Here is a 14,255-nt window from a genome sequence, read left to right as displayed (position 1 = left end):
TAGGAAACTTCCCAAGGACCCAGGAGCAACCAGGACAGACTTCTGATAATCAGACTATTAAAAAATTCTCTCATTAAAAAACAAAAACAGGATCAAAGATACAGGGTGTTTCTGGCTTCCTGAAACACAACCATCAGGCTTAGTATTGTGACAAAAGGTCTCAGGATTCTGTTTGTTGTTAGTATGATACATGCATCCCCTCATTGGAAAAGAAATGAGTGCTCTTGATCAGTCATCGTATTGCCATAAGTCATTGCAACAATATCCTACATTCCATTGGGGATCCAGTCATGTAAGACTAGGCTCCAGGTCCAGCTACCTGGCCTACAACCCAAGATGTCCAGGACAATGCTTGATTTACTTTATCTTATTTTGAGTCAAAGTCTTACATAGCCAAACCTGGCCTCAAACTTCCAATGTAGTCAAACGTGTTCTTGAACTCCTGATCCCCTGATCCACCTGATCCACCCCCCAAGTGCTGGGATTTTAGATGTGTGCCACCACTCTCCTGAGTGAGCAACATCCCTAACTGCTCTTGTTTTTTTTAGATGGGCTCTTGTTATGTAGCCCAGGCTGGCCTTGAACTTTAGATCCTTCTGTCTCAGCTTCCTGAGTTCTGGAATTACAAGCACCATTTTGAAATTCTTGATTCTTTATCAAATCCCCTAGTTCTTTTTTTGCAAAGGAGCCCCCAAAGTAATCTGACCAGTACCACACTGGGTGACTGTAGCGCCCACGCTACCATCTCTTCCATGAATAGGGCGAAGGCCTAGAGATTGAAATAAAGTCAAGACAGCAGGTCATTCGTTCAGTGGCAATGTCGGAACGCCAAATGCTGAATGCCGTTTATTGAGGGGCAAGAATGGGCTTAAATACCAACTTATAGCACAGTGGAAAATAACAAGAATTTTTAGGCTTAGCTCCTCCCTGTGTTGTCACAAGGTATGGTTGTCATGGGATATGTGTCACGAGGTGTGTGTCACAAGGTGTGTTGTCACGGGAAGAGTACCAACAAAAGCCTTGGGGCAAGGAGTTCCTGCCAACAGCTTCAGGTTAGCTCAAGGTGCCTTGGGGTCCTACAGGTGACTTAAGCAAGTGATGCCTACTGTCTTACAAACCTGGAGGGTAGAAATCCAAAACAAAGGTGCTGGCAATGCCAGGGTCCCTCCATCTTTGCTTCTTCTAGCTTTTGATGCTACAGCAGTTTTCAATGGTGTTGGCTTGCTGCTGCACTATTCTGAGCTCCAAAGCAATGTGGCCATTTTCTTCTGTGCCTTTGATTTCATGTGGCATCTTCCTCTCCTATAAGGAGAATCACTGGTACCCAGGATATCCCTAGTATGTTTTTTCCTCTTAAGTTGATTGTATCTGGAGCCACTCTATCTCCAAAAAAGTATTCACACTCCTAGGAACCAAGGGTTAGGAATTCCAGCCTACCTTTGCAGAGGATACAGTTCACTCATTAATACTAGTCCCATTGCAAACCCAAATATTATATAATTGGAGCTGACACTATAGCTCAGCTGGTGGAATGCTTATCTGCCATGCCTGAAGCCTTGGGCTCAGTGTCTTGCACTTTTTAAAATGGCCCATACTTGGAATCCTGGTACTTGGGAGGTGGAAACAGAGGATCTGGAGCTCAAGGTCATTCTCAGCTGCATAGCAAGATGGAGGCCAGACTGTGCTGCATGACACCCTGTCTCAAAAGCAAACAAAACAAAACAACAAAGCCATCACATAATCCTTGTGTTTGTCTTTGTGTGTACTGGGACTGAGATCATTATACCAAGCTTCCTATATGTATTACACCCGACCCTGCCGAGACTTTAATGCAGCACCTGTCTCCAAAGCTGCGGGGTTTCTTGGATGCTGGAAACAGCCTGAGGAAGGTTCAAACTTTATTTAACCTTAAATCCTATTATAGAGTCTGCATTTGGCACAATTTATATTTAAACTATAAAATATATCTGTAAGTTGAAACATGACCTATAAAAGGTCGCTGCACCCTGAAGCAACATTCTAGAAAGAAATCAATTGGTCCTTTTCCTTATAGAAGCCATTAGCCAGAGGAAAGATAAAGGAAAAACTTCCTCGTGCTGATTGAACTCCAAACCCAAAGCATAATTTCTAAAAGGCAATGGCTTCATACAGCTAAAATGCATTAGGCTATTATTAGATAATAGAGAACCTTTAATATAGCTCATGCACCTACTGCCTCCTACAATGAAGGGGCAGGAGACTCAGATGTGGTACCCAGACCTTGCTCCAGACATCATCTGGAATCACTCTTCATGACAAGAGGGGTCTTAGCCTTCTTTTACACCTTAACACATGACTCCTGTGAGGTTCCCGGGTCCTTAAAAGTCCTTCAGTGAGTTGAATAATAGTTCAGTTGGTAAAGGGCTTGACTTACATACATGAGGATTGAAATTTGATCCCCCACACTCATCCACTCTTGTAACAAAAGTGTTAAGTTTCAGGGAGCAGGTAGGTCCCTGGGGATCACTGGGCAGCCAGAGGAGCTGTTGGATCCAGGCCAATTACAAACAAGCCCTGCCTCAAAAGACCAAGATGAACAGGAACAACAGTGAACACACACACACACACACACACACACACACACACACACACACACAGATCCTTCAGTGACTTGTCCCTCCAACATTCAGATCTAATTAAGATGCATGGTTTTTGTCTCACTCCAAGAGAAGATGGCTCTGTAGCCCACAGAGGCTCTTTTCTCAGTCTACTCCAGGATAGGCTAGACCTAGTAGCCTAGGTTTACTAATACCTTAGGAATACATCATGCAGTATTATTATGATGCCAACTGTTGCTCTTTCACTCTGTAACAGCAGTGATTAATAGCTAATATGGATAATGTACAAGTATTTCTCTCCCATTCCCATTTTTTTTTTTTTTTGCATCACCAACTGCAGGGACAGAGCTGATCAAAATGGCACAGTTAAGCCAGTGTCCCTAAAGCCACCTCTAAAGTCAGCCTTCCTCAGTCACCCAGACCCATACTACTTTTGAGGCCTCAGAATCTCAGATGACTGCAGCTAGGGGTGTACCATGTAAAATATACATGCATGGTGGCACACATGCCCTGGGCATTTTGGAAACTGAGGCAGGAATATCACTGCAAGTTCGATGCTAAGATGGGCTACAAAGAGAATACAAACCTAGCCAGGTCTACATGGCAAAACTCTGTAAAACAAACAAATAAGGCTAGTTAGATATCTCAGTGGGTAGATACACTTGCCTGATGGGAGATGTCATTCTGTATATGTTTCTCATACTGGTTAATGAATAAAGCACTGTTGGCCAATAGGAAAGGAAGATAGGAGGGACTAGAAGACAAGGAGGAAAGAGGAAGTAGTGAAGAGGAGGAGTCAAGATGGAGAGACTGGGGAGAGGAGATGCCTGCCCTATTCCCCGGTAAGATGAGACAGAAATGGGCTAATACTTAAGACAGAGCTAGCCGATAAGAAACCAGTACCTGGCCAACAGCATTATATCAAATACAGAGTCTCGGTGTGTTAATTGGGGCTGGCGCGGCGGCAGGACCAGACCAGTGGCAGGAGGAAAAACCTTACTCATTACACTTGTCCTGTTCAGCCCACATAATAGAAGGAAAGAACCAACTCCTGCAAACTGTCCTCTGATTTTCACTTATGTATGGTGACTCTCTCTCTCTCTCTCTCTCTCTCTCTCTCTCTCTCTCACACACACACACACACACACACATAATAAATGTTAAAAAAAAAATGAAAAGACAAAATCCCACAGAAACAAGCACTACATTTAAGTCAACCCAGGCTGTGCTGGCCTGGTTCCTTGAAGTGTCACAGACCTGACTGAAATCAACTCCCCTCTGTTCTCCTGAACAGGCCTCAGGGGTTTCTCGTCTAAAGGACTTAATCTGTCCCCCTCATCTACCTTCTACAAGCATATTTAACAGGCTAGATCGGGAAGCTTCCAAATGGGGTTTTTTTGAGACATTTGAACAACAGTACAGAATCCCGGGCAGCAGGGGTGGCTTGCCAGAGTCATGCCTTTCAGCTGTAGCAAGACACATTAACTTTGAAAACTCGGCCACCCATTGCAACTAACTCCCACTCTTCGTTGGGATTCTTTTCCTTGCAAGATCAAATGAAACTGCTGCGGGATGCCCCTGTGATTCTGTGCACTCATCTTCAGCGCAGATATTGCTACTATTTTATGTTCCTGCTTGAGGCCCCAGGCCCTGGAAGGCAGAGACCACATCAGCTTTATCCCACTGTTGCAGCCCCTGGTCTTGCCAATCATACTAGAGGTACTTAAGAAGTAGGTGCTTAGAGGCTGCAGGAGACTGAGGGTCCCTGAGGGTGGTACTCATGGAGAGGCGGACCAAGACTATGTGCAGGATCAGAGAGATTACGGTAACCTGGTTGGGCACGAACTGCGCCCCGCCTCCCCGGACCAAAACTCGAGAGTGAGACCCGCTGCCACTGCAGCATGCAAGGCCGTGCCCTCGCCCACCCGACTCCCGCCCCTCACTAGGCCACAACCAGGCCTACAGGCTGGCCAGGAGCTCAGCTGAATGATCCCAGGACGTGAGGAGCACTTCCGTGATCCGCCTCTGCAGCCAGACAAACACTTTAGCCCCGCCTCCGGCTGATTTGAGCCCGCCCCGGTCAGCCAAAGGACTGCCCCTAAACCCCGCCCCGCCTCAGTCTCGGGCCCAACCTCTAGACTCCGCCCCCAGTTTTGGTCAAGGGCCGCCTTCTGAGCCCCGCCTCAGTCCAGTGAAGGCCCCGCCTTCAGATTGCCAGCTCCAGCTCCACGAACATGTTTAGAACGCGCCCCGACCGCCAGCGTTGGCCTCCCCCTAAGCACCGCCTCTCATGACGAAGCAGCTCACAGACTCCACAGTTTACTCTCCGCCTCTGCACCTGCTCCACCCTACTCACCTTGCCCCACCTGCTGGGTCGGAGCCTGACTAGCCCCGCCCACAGCTACTCGCCTCTTTGCCCCGCCTCCTCAGACTCAGGTCTCTCTTCCGCTCGTTTCCAGGCAACATTGGCCCCGCCCGCGATGGCGCCTGAGGACCACGAGGGGGCCACGTCTCTGCTGCAGAGTTTCGAGCGCCGCTTCCTGGCGGCTCGCGCGCTTCCCTCATTTCCCTGGCAGGTGGGCGGCGGGCTAGTGGCGGGTGTAGGGGTCGAGCACCGGGATTTGCTGGGCCGCCTTCCCGACCGGGGGAGGCAGGTTGGGCCCTTCTCTGGCAGAACTTTCAGGGTCACGGGCCGTGCTGGATTATTTTAGCGACTTTTAAAGACGATGATCGGTCATCTTAGCGACTGCAAAAGCTTTGAAAACTAAACATCTTCAGATGGCACGAGCCGCACTCTTCTGCAGAAGAGGCCAGGTCCCCATCCGAAGGGCAGACTGCAGGCAGAACCGTCTCGGAGGGAGTTCAGACGGAAAAGGGAACCTCCTGGTAGTCTGGGGACATGTAGCTCCTGCAGGCGGCTCCTTTGGTTCATGCCTCGCTGATAACTCGTGTGCAAGGTGCTCGCCAGCATGTAAATTTGTATTCCTCCAAAAATCTTCCCAGTTTCTGTGGGTGGTGGTGGGAGGTGGTGCACGCCTATAATCCCAGGCGGGAGCAGATGTTAAAGAGTTCAAGGCCAGCCTGGTCTACAAAAAGAATACTAACTCAAACCCTTCTTCCTCCCCCCCCCCTTTTTTTGTTTGTTGGTTGGTTGGGTTTTTGTTTTTTCTTTTCTTTTTTTTTTTTTCAATACAGGGTTTCTCTGTAGTTTTGGAGCCTGTCCTGGAACTCTGTAAGATCAGGCTGGCCTTGAACTCACAGAGATCCTTCTGCCTCTGCATCCCAAGTGCTGGGATTAAAGGCATGCACCACCACCACCCATCTGTGCTGTGCCATCATTTCTAAGTAACACAGTGGAGGATACAATATCTCTTGCTACCAAACTTCTGGGCTTCTTTTCCTTTGTCCATCTAGAAGCCATAGGTAGACAAGAAGCTCAGAGCATGATCATCACTGGTGTGTCAGCTATAGGCAGGCAAGAACAGCAATTGCAGGTTTCTTGCATATGGGACCTCCTTGGTCTTTATGGACTTATGGAGTTCTTGGGGCATTTTGGCTGCATGGTCTGCTGGGAGGCAGACCTAGGTATTAAATTTCCTTAGCCCTTGGTAGCAGCCCTTACAAACATACAGCTCTTGTGCAGGCCCTGGATGTACGGATTCCTTAGCTCTTGACCATGGCCAGCTGCCTGGCTGTTTTTTACAATTCTGCCAGCCACTGTTGAGTTTTCACAGCCACTGCTGCTCTGTCGTCTCTGTGGCTGCTTTCTCCTTGTTCCCAGCACAGCCTGCACTACTAAAATAGGAGACCATTCCCAGGAGGGATCTTTGCAGTCCACTTCCTCCTTGAGCCACAGCAGATTATGTAGGTGTCTGAACCAGTCACAGCCTTGCCTTAATACCATCCCAGCCATCCTCCCACTAGGCCACCAGGGGGCATGCTCCCCATCTGCATACAAAATGGGTGCAGAATAATGTAGTGTGTGCCCATGCTTTTGACAGCAGATGGTCTGCAGCCATGGATGAGGCTGCGCCTTCAGGAGCCATGAGAATCAGCTGTAGTGTCTAAAGGTGTTTATGGAGTGTTCAAACAGTTAAGGCTGATATGAGGGCAGTCCTGCTAGCTGTCTGACTGATAGTCCTTTTGCTTAAGGCAGCCAGGACAGGAAGGAAGAGGTCAACAGCTCCAAATTAGGGAATCACATTGCCTCCATCCCCCAAGCCTTTGCTTATTTATAGGGAAATGAACATAGGTATGTTTATGCCAAGGACCTAAAGGCTTTATCAGTGGATTTAACAGTCTTAGCAATGTTTGCACCAAGATAGGCAGCTCCTCCTGCATCTCACTTTGTGTGAGTTCTTGAATACAAACCCCAACTCGCACCTGGCTGTGGAGGTGCACCGAGGATGCCTAGCAGTTACTGGGTCACTAGATATTTTACTGCCATCTGTTCATGAGCTAAACATCAGGGCATATCAGAGCACATTAGAGACCAGCCCTGCTCAGACAAGAGACTGTAAGTAACCAGAAAACACCAGGCAAAACCACATGTGGGAGCCAATCACAGCTTAGGGTGCTAAAGCAGGAGGATCTCTGTGAGTCAGAGGCCAGCCTCAGCTACAGAGTGAGACCCTATCTCAAAAGAATAAGCAAGGGAATAGCAAACAGAATAGTCATCAAAGGCCTCCCAAAAAAAGGTGGCATTTGAACTGCTACCCCAGCCCTGAAGCAATCAGCCATAGGATCGCCTTAAAGAACAAAAAGCAAAGGTTTTATGATAGAAACATGGCCAGCCACCATGACTAAGGACATAAAGGAGCTGGTGTGGCTGTAGTGGGGTGAGACCAGTCACAAACCAGCCAAGGCAGGTTTTGAGGACCTGTTAGAACATAGTGAAATGCTGAGTGGCTTGCTGTGTGTCTCATACCCTGCCCTGACTGGAGCTGGAGTCCCTGTGAGAAAGATGGCATGGCCGGGCTTGGCACCACACATGAGTCCCCATTCGAGCTTCAGTGGCAGGTTCCAGGCCTTTATGCTGTAACTAATTCTTAGCTTCTAGCTCAGCTTCAAAGTGGCTGTGACCCAGGTGACTTCAGGACAGCCACAGCTGATGTGAATTGGGAGTAATCTTATTGTGTCAGCCACACATGGCCTGTGACATCAGGCTGAATTCACCTCTGGTGGCTTCCACTTCAGATTGGTTCCAAGTCCCTGGGTAGAGATTACTAATGCTCTTTACCAGAATATTCCACAGGAGTGTAATGCTGCTGAGAAAATGCCCCCTAGGATTTATCTCTTTCTGTCTCTCGGAACAGAGCCTAGAAGAGAAATTAAGGGAGCCCTCGGGTTCTGAGCTGCTGCTGGCTATTCTGCAAAAGGTAAGAGCCCTAGGATCCCCAGACAGCGAGACAAGGCTCACTCCAAGTGTCCAAACAATAAAGAAACAGCACTAGTGTTGACATGCCCATGGGCGTCAGCACCTCACACAGCTCTGGCTGTTTGGTTTTAATGAATGAAGATATTCAAGTAGATGACTGCACAAAGTAAGGGGAGCTAGGGGGTGTCTTTTTATTTTTTAAGACTATCTTTGTGGAGTGTTACTATGCCATTTTTTTAAAGATGGTTTTAACTTCTGAGTTTTTTTTTTTTTTTTTTTAATTTGTGTGTGGGTGTTTGCCTACATGTATATCTATGAAACACATGCATAGTGTTCTCGAGGGCCAGAAAAGGGTGTCAGGTCCCCAGGGACTGGAGTTAAAGACAGTTGTGAGCCACCGTGTGGATACTGGGAATCAAACCTGGGTCCCTTGGAAAAGTGAGCATCCAGTGCTCTCAACCACTGAGCCATCTCCCACCCCACCCACCTTGGGAAGTCTTGATCCACAGGGACAACAAGTGACTGGTGACTGCTTCTGGCATTTGTTAGATGCTTTGAAATGTTCTTTGTATTTAAGGCAAAAATATGAAAGTTCAGTATCAGAGGCACAGATAGGGTTTGGTCTTGGCAGTGCATGTGCCTGTGGGTAGAGGCCTCCTGAATCAAAGGCAGGTCACACCACCATGGGCCTTGACCTTCTTGAGGGTCCTGACCAAAGGGAATCACCAGAGGAGTATGTTTACACACAAACTCACCCTGGCATAGGCCAGGAATTCAAAGTCAGCCTGAACTATACTGGGAGATCCTGTTACCAGGAAGATAAAGGGGAAAAGGAAGGAGGAAGCAGCCAGGCTGTCTTACAGTATTCCATGGGTAACCCAACACAAGTTAGAGAATTCTGCTTTAAGATCCCATGGTGTTGTCCATCAATGAACCATCAGTAGGAAGCTCTGGCATACTTAAGGGGATCTTTTGGCCCTCCCAAAGCAGCAAGCTATTCCTCCCCCCATGCCCATTCCCATCTGCTTCCTGCTGGTCATTTGACCTCCTTTCAGAACTTTCAGGCCAGAGGCATCTGGGAGCTACCCCACACTGCTCTCTGGCTGGGGACCTTGCTTCTGACCCCTTGAGACTTCCACTGTGTCATTAATTCCTTCTGGGCTGAGCCTTTGCTCTACCATATTTGCCCGCTCAGCTCCCATCTCCAACCCTCCCCACTGCCTAGGCCTCATAGCCAGGAGGACAGGCATCTGGTGGGTCTGGTTCCTGCCACTGGGCTCTCACCTCCTCCATGAAGCCAGATACCCCACTTTTGCCCTTACAGCAGACTAGTATCATTCCTACCTGCCACCCCAGATGGACAGGAAAGGGCCTGTGAACTCAGGTTCCTGCCCAGAGCTATGCCATATGTGAAAATGTAAGGAAAGTTGTTGAAACTCAACCTTAAATTGGGATTAGCAGCATATACCCATAATCCTAAGGCAGGAGGATTGCAAATTTGAGGCCAGTCTGAGCTATATAGTAAGACCATCTCAAGAAAAGACTGTCTTGCAGATGTCCAGGGCACATACCCCCATTGTCCCTGCACATTTTTGCTGGAACATCAGGCTCCCTCCGATCATGTGACGCTTCTAGGACACTAAAGGCAGGTCCCTGTAGCAATCAACTTCTTGTCTTTTGTTGTCTAGACCGTGAAGCACCCTGTGTGTGTACAGCACCTGCCATCTGTGAAGTACGCCCGCTGCTTCCTCTCAAAGCTCATCAAAAAGGTCAATGATGGGCTGAAGCTGCTGGGGCCAGGCCACATAGGGGATCACAAGGGTCCAGAGCTCTGCCAGGTTCCAGTAGCCCCAGCTCCCTGCCTTAGCTTGCTCTGTAAGCTCCTGGGGCAGGAGGCTGCTGGTGGGGTATGATGGGAGGACAGCCTGGGACAGGGTAAGAGAGGGCTCTCAGCAGCAGCTTCATCTCCTCCTAGACTCTAGTTCTCCTTCCTACCGTCTGACACCCCTGCCACTGAATGAAGGATACTGCCTCCTCCCCCACAGCCATTTCCTGGTTGGCTCACCCACCCCTGCTGGAGTTTACATAAAGTCTTCTCAACCTCTCAAGACACCTTTGGAGGACAGGTCCAGACCTGCTGCTCCATGCCTCTCTAGACAGACAGCCAGGGAAAGCAGTAGCAGGCTAGCTTCAGTCAGCCCCTGAAGACAGCAGCTGCTCAAGAGGCTCAGCCCAGCTGTGATCTTCTGCACTACCCTAGCCCCAGGCCTCCCTACCCCAGTGCCTCTTTAGGCCCTGGCAGCACCAGGAGAAACAGGCCAGGTGAAGCTGTGCCTCAATGCCACTGAAAGGCAGCTTGGAAGCTGCACTGTGAGCCTAGGGCTCACTTGAACACATCATCTAAAGACAGTAGCACTTCTAAGTAATGTGGCTTTCTCCTGGACTCTGCCTGCTCTAACCCTCTCCACACCTCTCCTTGAGGCACCCCACCAATGCACTTTTTATTTTGTTCATTTTAATTCTATGTTGTTCATATGCTAGCTTACTTCCCACTCCAAAATTTCCCCTCTAAATATGGCAAAAAAAAAAAAAAAAAAAAAAAAAAGAAAGAAAGAAAGAAAAGAAAAAAAAAAGAAATCAGGTTGCAACATACCAGCCCAGCATGCACAAGGTCCTGGGTTCCATCTCTAGCACCATTCACAGAGCAGACAGAAGTGACAGAATGGTTATTTACGGGGGTCAGTGAGCTCTCAGTTAAAGCTCACTGTCTGTTTCCAGCATGAAGCTGTGCCCACAGAGCCTTTGGATGCACTGTACGAGGCACTGGCAGAAGTTCTGATGGCCGAAGAGTCCACCCAGTGCCACCGGAGCTACTTACTGGTATGAGACATGCATGTTACTGTGTTGTGCCTACCCTCACCCCACCCCACACGCTCTTGTCTGTGATTGGGTCATTTGAAAAGTTTTAGATAAAGGGATCACACAGCATGGGACTTACATTGGCTCCTTTCACTTAGCACAGTACCCTTGAGATCACCCATATTTCTAAGTGTAATAAGTTTGTTCTTTTCATTGTTGATTACATTCCAGGATACACATATTCTGCCCAGCCACTCAGTTGCTATGGTTTAGAACCCTCCATTAATACTCTGATAGCTTTGTTCACCCTCCTTCCTGTCTCTGCAGCCTTCAGGAGACTCAGTCACACTCTCTGAGAGCACAGCCATTGTGTCCCATGGCACCACGGGCTTGGTTACATGGGATGCTGCACTCTACCTGGCAGAGTGGGCCATCGAGAACCCTGCAGCCTTCACTGACAGGTGATCTAGGGGCACAGGACAGGGGACAAAGGTAGATTGCACTGGTGTATTTGTGAACAAAGGTCCCTTTCTCCCACTCAGGACTGTCCTGGAGCTAGGCAGTGGAGCTGGCCTCACAGGTCTGGCCATTTGCAAGGCATGCTGCCCCAGAGCATTCATCTTCAGTGACTGTCATGGTCAAGTGCTTGAGCAGCTCCGTGGAAATGTGCTCCTCAACGGCTTCCCCTTAGATATGCACACTCCCATTGACCCAAGCGGCCCAAAGGTGACAGTGGCCGAGCTGGACTGGGACAAAGTGACAACTTCTCAGCTCTCTGCCTTCCAGGCAGATGTTGTTATTGCAGCAGGTAATGATGCCCCAGCAGCAACACTCACTCAGGCAGAAAGAAGTAATGGGCACTGCAGACAGGGACAAGCAGGGCCCCAGAGAGACACCCTAGGCTGCCAAGTCCCAGGTCCAGAGCCCCAGATGTGGAGACAGATGCTCTCATTGCTGTGGCATGAACAGCCATCCCCAGAAATCTTAAAATGAGCAGGACAGGTGCCAGGGCAGCACACTAGCCTGGCCTAGAGTACCTTGCCCAAGGCCACCTATTTCCCTCCCTGGTCCTATAATGAACACAAGAGCAATCCTACCCACCACACCAAGACTGTGCCTTCCACTGCTGGTGATAAACAGCCACTGTGCATCTTTAGGTGAGGCAGACTGGCCATACAGCCTGTGGTTCTCCCAGGCCCACATCCAACCTCCCCATGTCGGTAGCACCATCCTGGGTCATGTTTCAATGGAGTGACAGAGGCCAGTTCAGGGAACAGTTTAGTGGCCCTGCCATAGTCTATGCTGGCTCCATGCAGATATGCCAAGGATTCATTATCATCACTACGCCATGTGGCCTTAGCTATCCTCACCAGTACATCTGGATCCCAGATCCCTGTCCTGTCTTTCAGAGATGACAAAAGAGCATGGAATCTTTGAGAGAAAGCATTGTTTGCCTGGACCACCAAACATCCTTCCTCCCCTAGCACAGCAGAGGTCACCAGAAAGCAAATCCCACATTGCAGCTGACACTAAGTCTCCCCAAAAAGCCCAAAACCAGGTTAGGACCTGCTCACTAAGCAAACGAGCAAGGGGCACAGAACTGATGTTGCCAGGGGAAGGGGAACCTCCACTGTAGAGGCTTTTAGACTCACTTCCTTTCATCCAAGGCATCTTCCTATGGAACAGCACAAGTCTTAACACCACCTTTCAACACCATGGGTCTTATCCCGTGCAAAGTCAGCCCAGTCCCACACCCTTGCTCTGGATGTGGATCCTAATAGGAGGCCCTTTCAGTAACAGCCTTTCCATTTTGTAGATGTGCTATACTGTGGGGAAGTGACACTGTCACTGGTCAGGGTCCTGAAGATGCTCAGCCACTGCCAGAGGAACAATGCTCCTGATGTCTACGTGGCCTATACCATTCGCAACCAAGACACCGGCAAGCTGTTCATCAAAGAGCTGGGTCAGTTCCCAACCTGTAGGATCTGTCCCTAGGAGGGTTTAAAAACTGGGCTGACATTGGGCTTGCTCCTCAGCATCCATACTTGTGTGTTCTGTGGAGACATTCACCTGAGGCACAGGCCAACCTGCAGAAGCAATGAGCAGCTGGCAGACTTTTGAGAACTCTGCAACTAGAAGCTAGGGGCAATTTCAGGAAAGGGATAAGGCAATACCATGAGCCTTGTCCTCCAGTCTGACTCACCTGAGTCATCAGCACCTGGGATGGCTGTCCTATCATCCCATCTCACTACAGCACTCATGTCAAAGCTGTCCACACTCACCCACCACAGCATCTGTGGACAGACTGACAGACTCCCCCTGATTCCACATACAGCAAACAAGCTCCCAGAACCCACTTAGAGCACTGAGTGCCCTGAATGCCCTTTGGATGCCTACACACACACACAGTGCTTGCAGTCTGTCTTCCCTAAGACAGACAAATACCACAGAGTAGTCAGCCTGTTCCTGATTTCAATAACTATCTTTATGGGGAATAGGGTACTTAGTAAAATACTTCCTACTATGTGCAAAGCTGGATTCCAGCTGTATGACTTTTTTTAAAAACCAGAGGTAGGAGGAATTTGTAGAGTGCCAGCTTGTGTTTGTTGTACTCAGATGTTGGGATTATAGGACCTCGTATACTTTTATGCCTGTGCTGCTCTGTTCTTTAAATTACTAGCTTTACTTAAAATGTAGTTAAGAGACCATGTTGGCCCACAGTCCTTACAAGCCCTATGATACCAGGCAGCTGCATTTGGATCTTTGCTACTCTCTGCCTGTGCCAATGGGGTAGCCAGATGCAGAGCAGTACAGGGTATTAGGAGGGGTTTCTAAACCCTGTCTTGAAAAACAAATAAAAAAGTCAGGTTGTGGTCACATCACTTGTAACACTAGTACTGTTGGGGGTAGGGACAGGAGGTTTGCTGGGGCTTGAGGGAATAAGGTGGAAAATGGTAGAGCATCCTCCTTTAGACTGAGCATGCCCACACACAGAGATCTTTAGGGCATCTGCATGGGTCTGGAAACATGTGGCCCAAGTAAATCAGCTTGGGTTCACAACTGTGTCAATAGCCCTGCACCAATAGATTGGCTTCCTGTCCCCAACACTGCCCTCCTGAGATCTCTGTACTCTGTCTAGACCGAACAGGGATCTACTGGGAAGAGGTGCCTCCTCACGCCAGCAAACTGTTCCCTTACGAAGAGTATTCAGCCATCGTAATCCTGAAGCTCGTGCTGAACGGTTGCCACAGCGTTTGAAGGTGATTGGAAAATGAGATCACTGTCATGGGAAGAGTCCACAGGAAAGCTGAAAAGGCTTTTGTTGGGCAGGACTGTTAAATAACAAACCACAAAGGTACAGTAAGCACAGGCTTTGAGTGCTGGTGCCTGTCTTCATCTGGAGTAGACACAGGCTCAGAGCA

At 48.8% G+C, this 14,255-nt stretch overlaps 1 protein-coding gene across 1 annotated transcript; it reads left to right on the top strand.

Moving 5' to 3' along the window:
* Positions 1 to 4,997: 4,997 nt before the first annotated feature.
* Positions 4,998 to 14,187, top strand: Eef2kmt (eukaryotic elongation factor 2 lysine methyltransferase). Its single transcript, XM_051181366.1, has 8 exons — positions 4,998 to 5,173; positions 7,913 to 7,975; positions 9,663 to 9,743; positions 10,753 to 10,854; positions 11,161 to 11,294; positions 11,376 to 11,641; positions 12,650 to 12,796; positions 13,973 to 14,187. Exons 1-8 carry the CDS (start codon positions 5,078 to 5,080, stop codon positions 14,089 to 14,091), a joined length of 1,008 nt encoding a protein of 335 aa, XP_051037323.1. The 5' UTR covers positions 4,998 to 5,077; the 3' UTR covers positions 14,092 to 14,187.
* The last annotated feature ends 68 nt before the right edge of the window (positions 14,188 to 14,255 follow it).

The sequence above is a fragment of the Phodopus roborovskii genome, unplaced genomic scaffold, assembly GCF_943737965.1.
Source record: "Phodopus roborovskii unplaced genomic scaffold, PHOROB, whole genome shotgun sequence".
NCBI lineage: Eukaryota > Metazoa > Chordata > Mammalia > Rodentia > Cricetidae > Phodopus > Phodopus roborovskii.
This window is presented reverse-complemented; position numbering and strand designations above follow the sequence as displayed.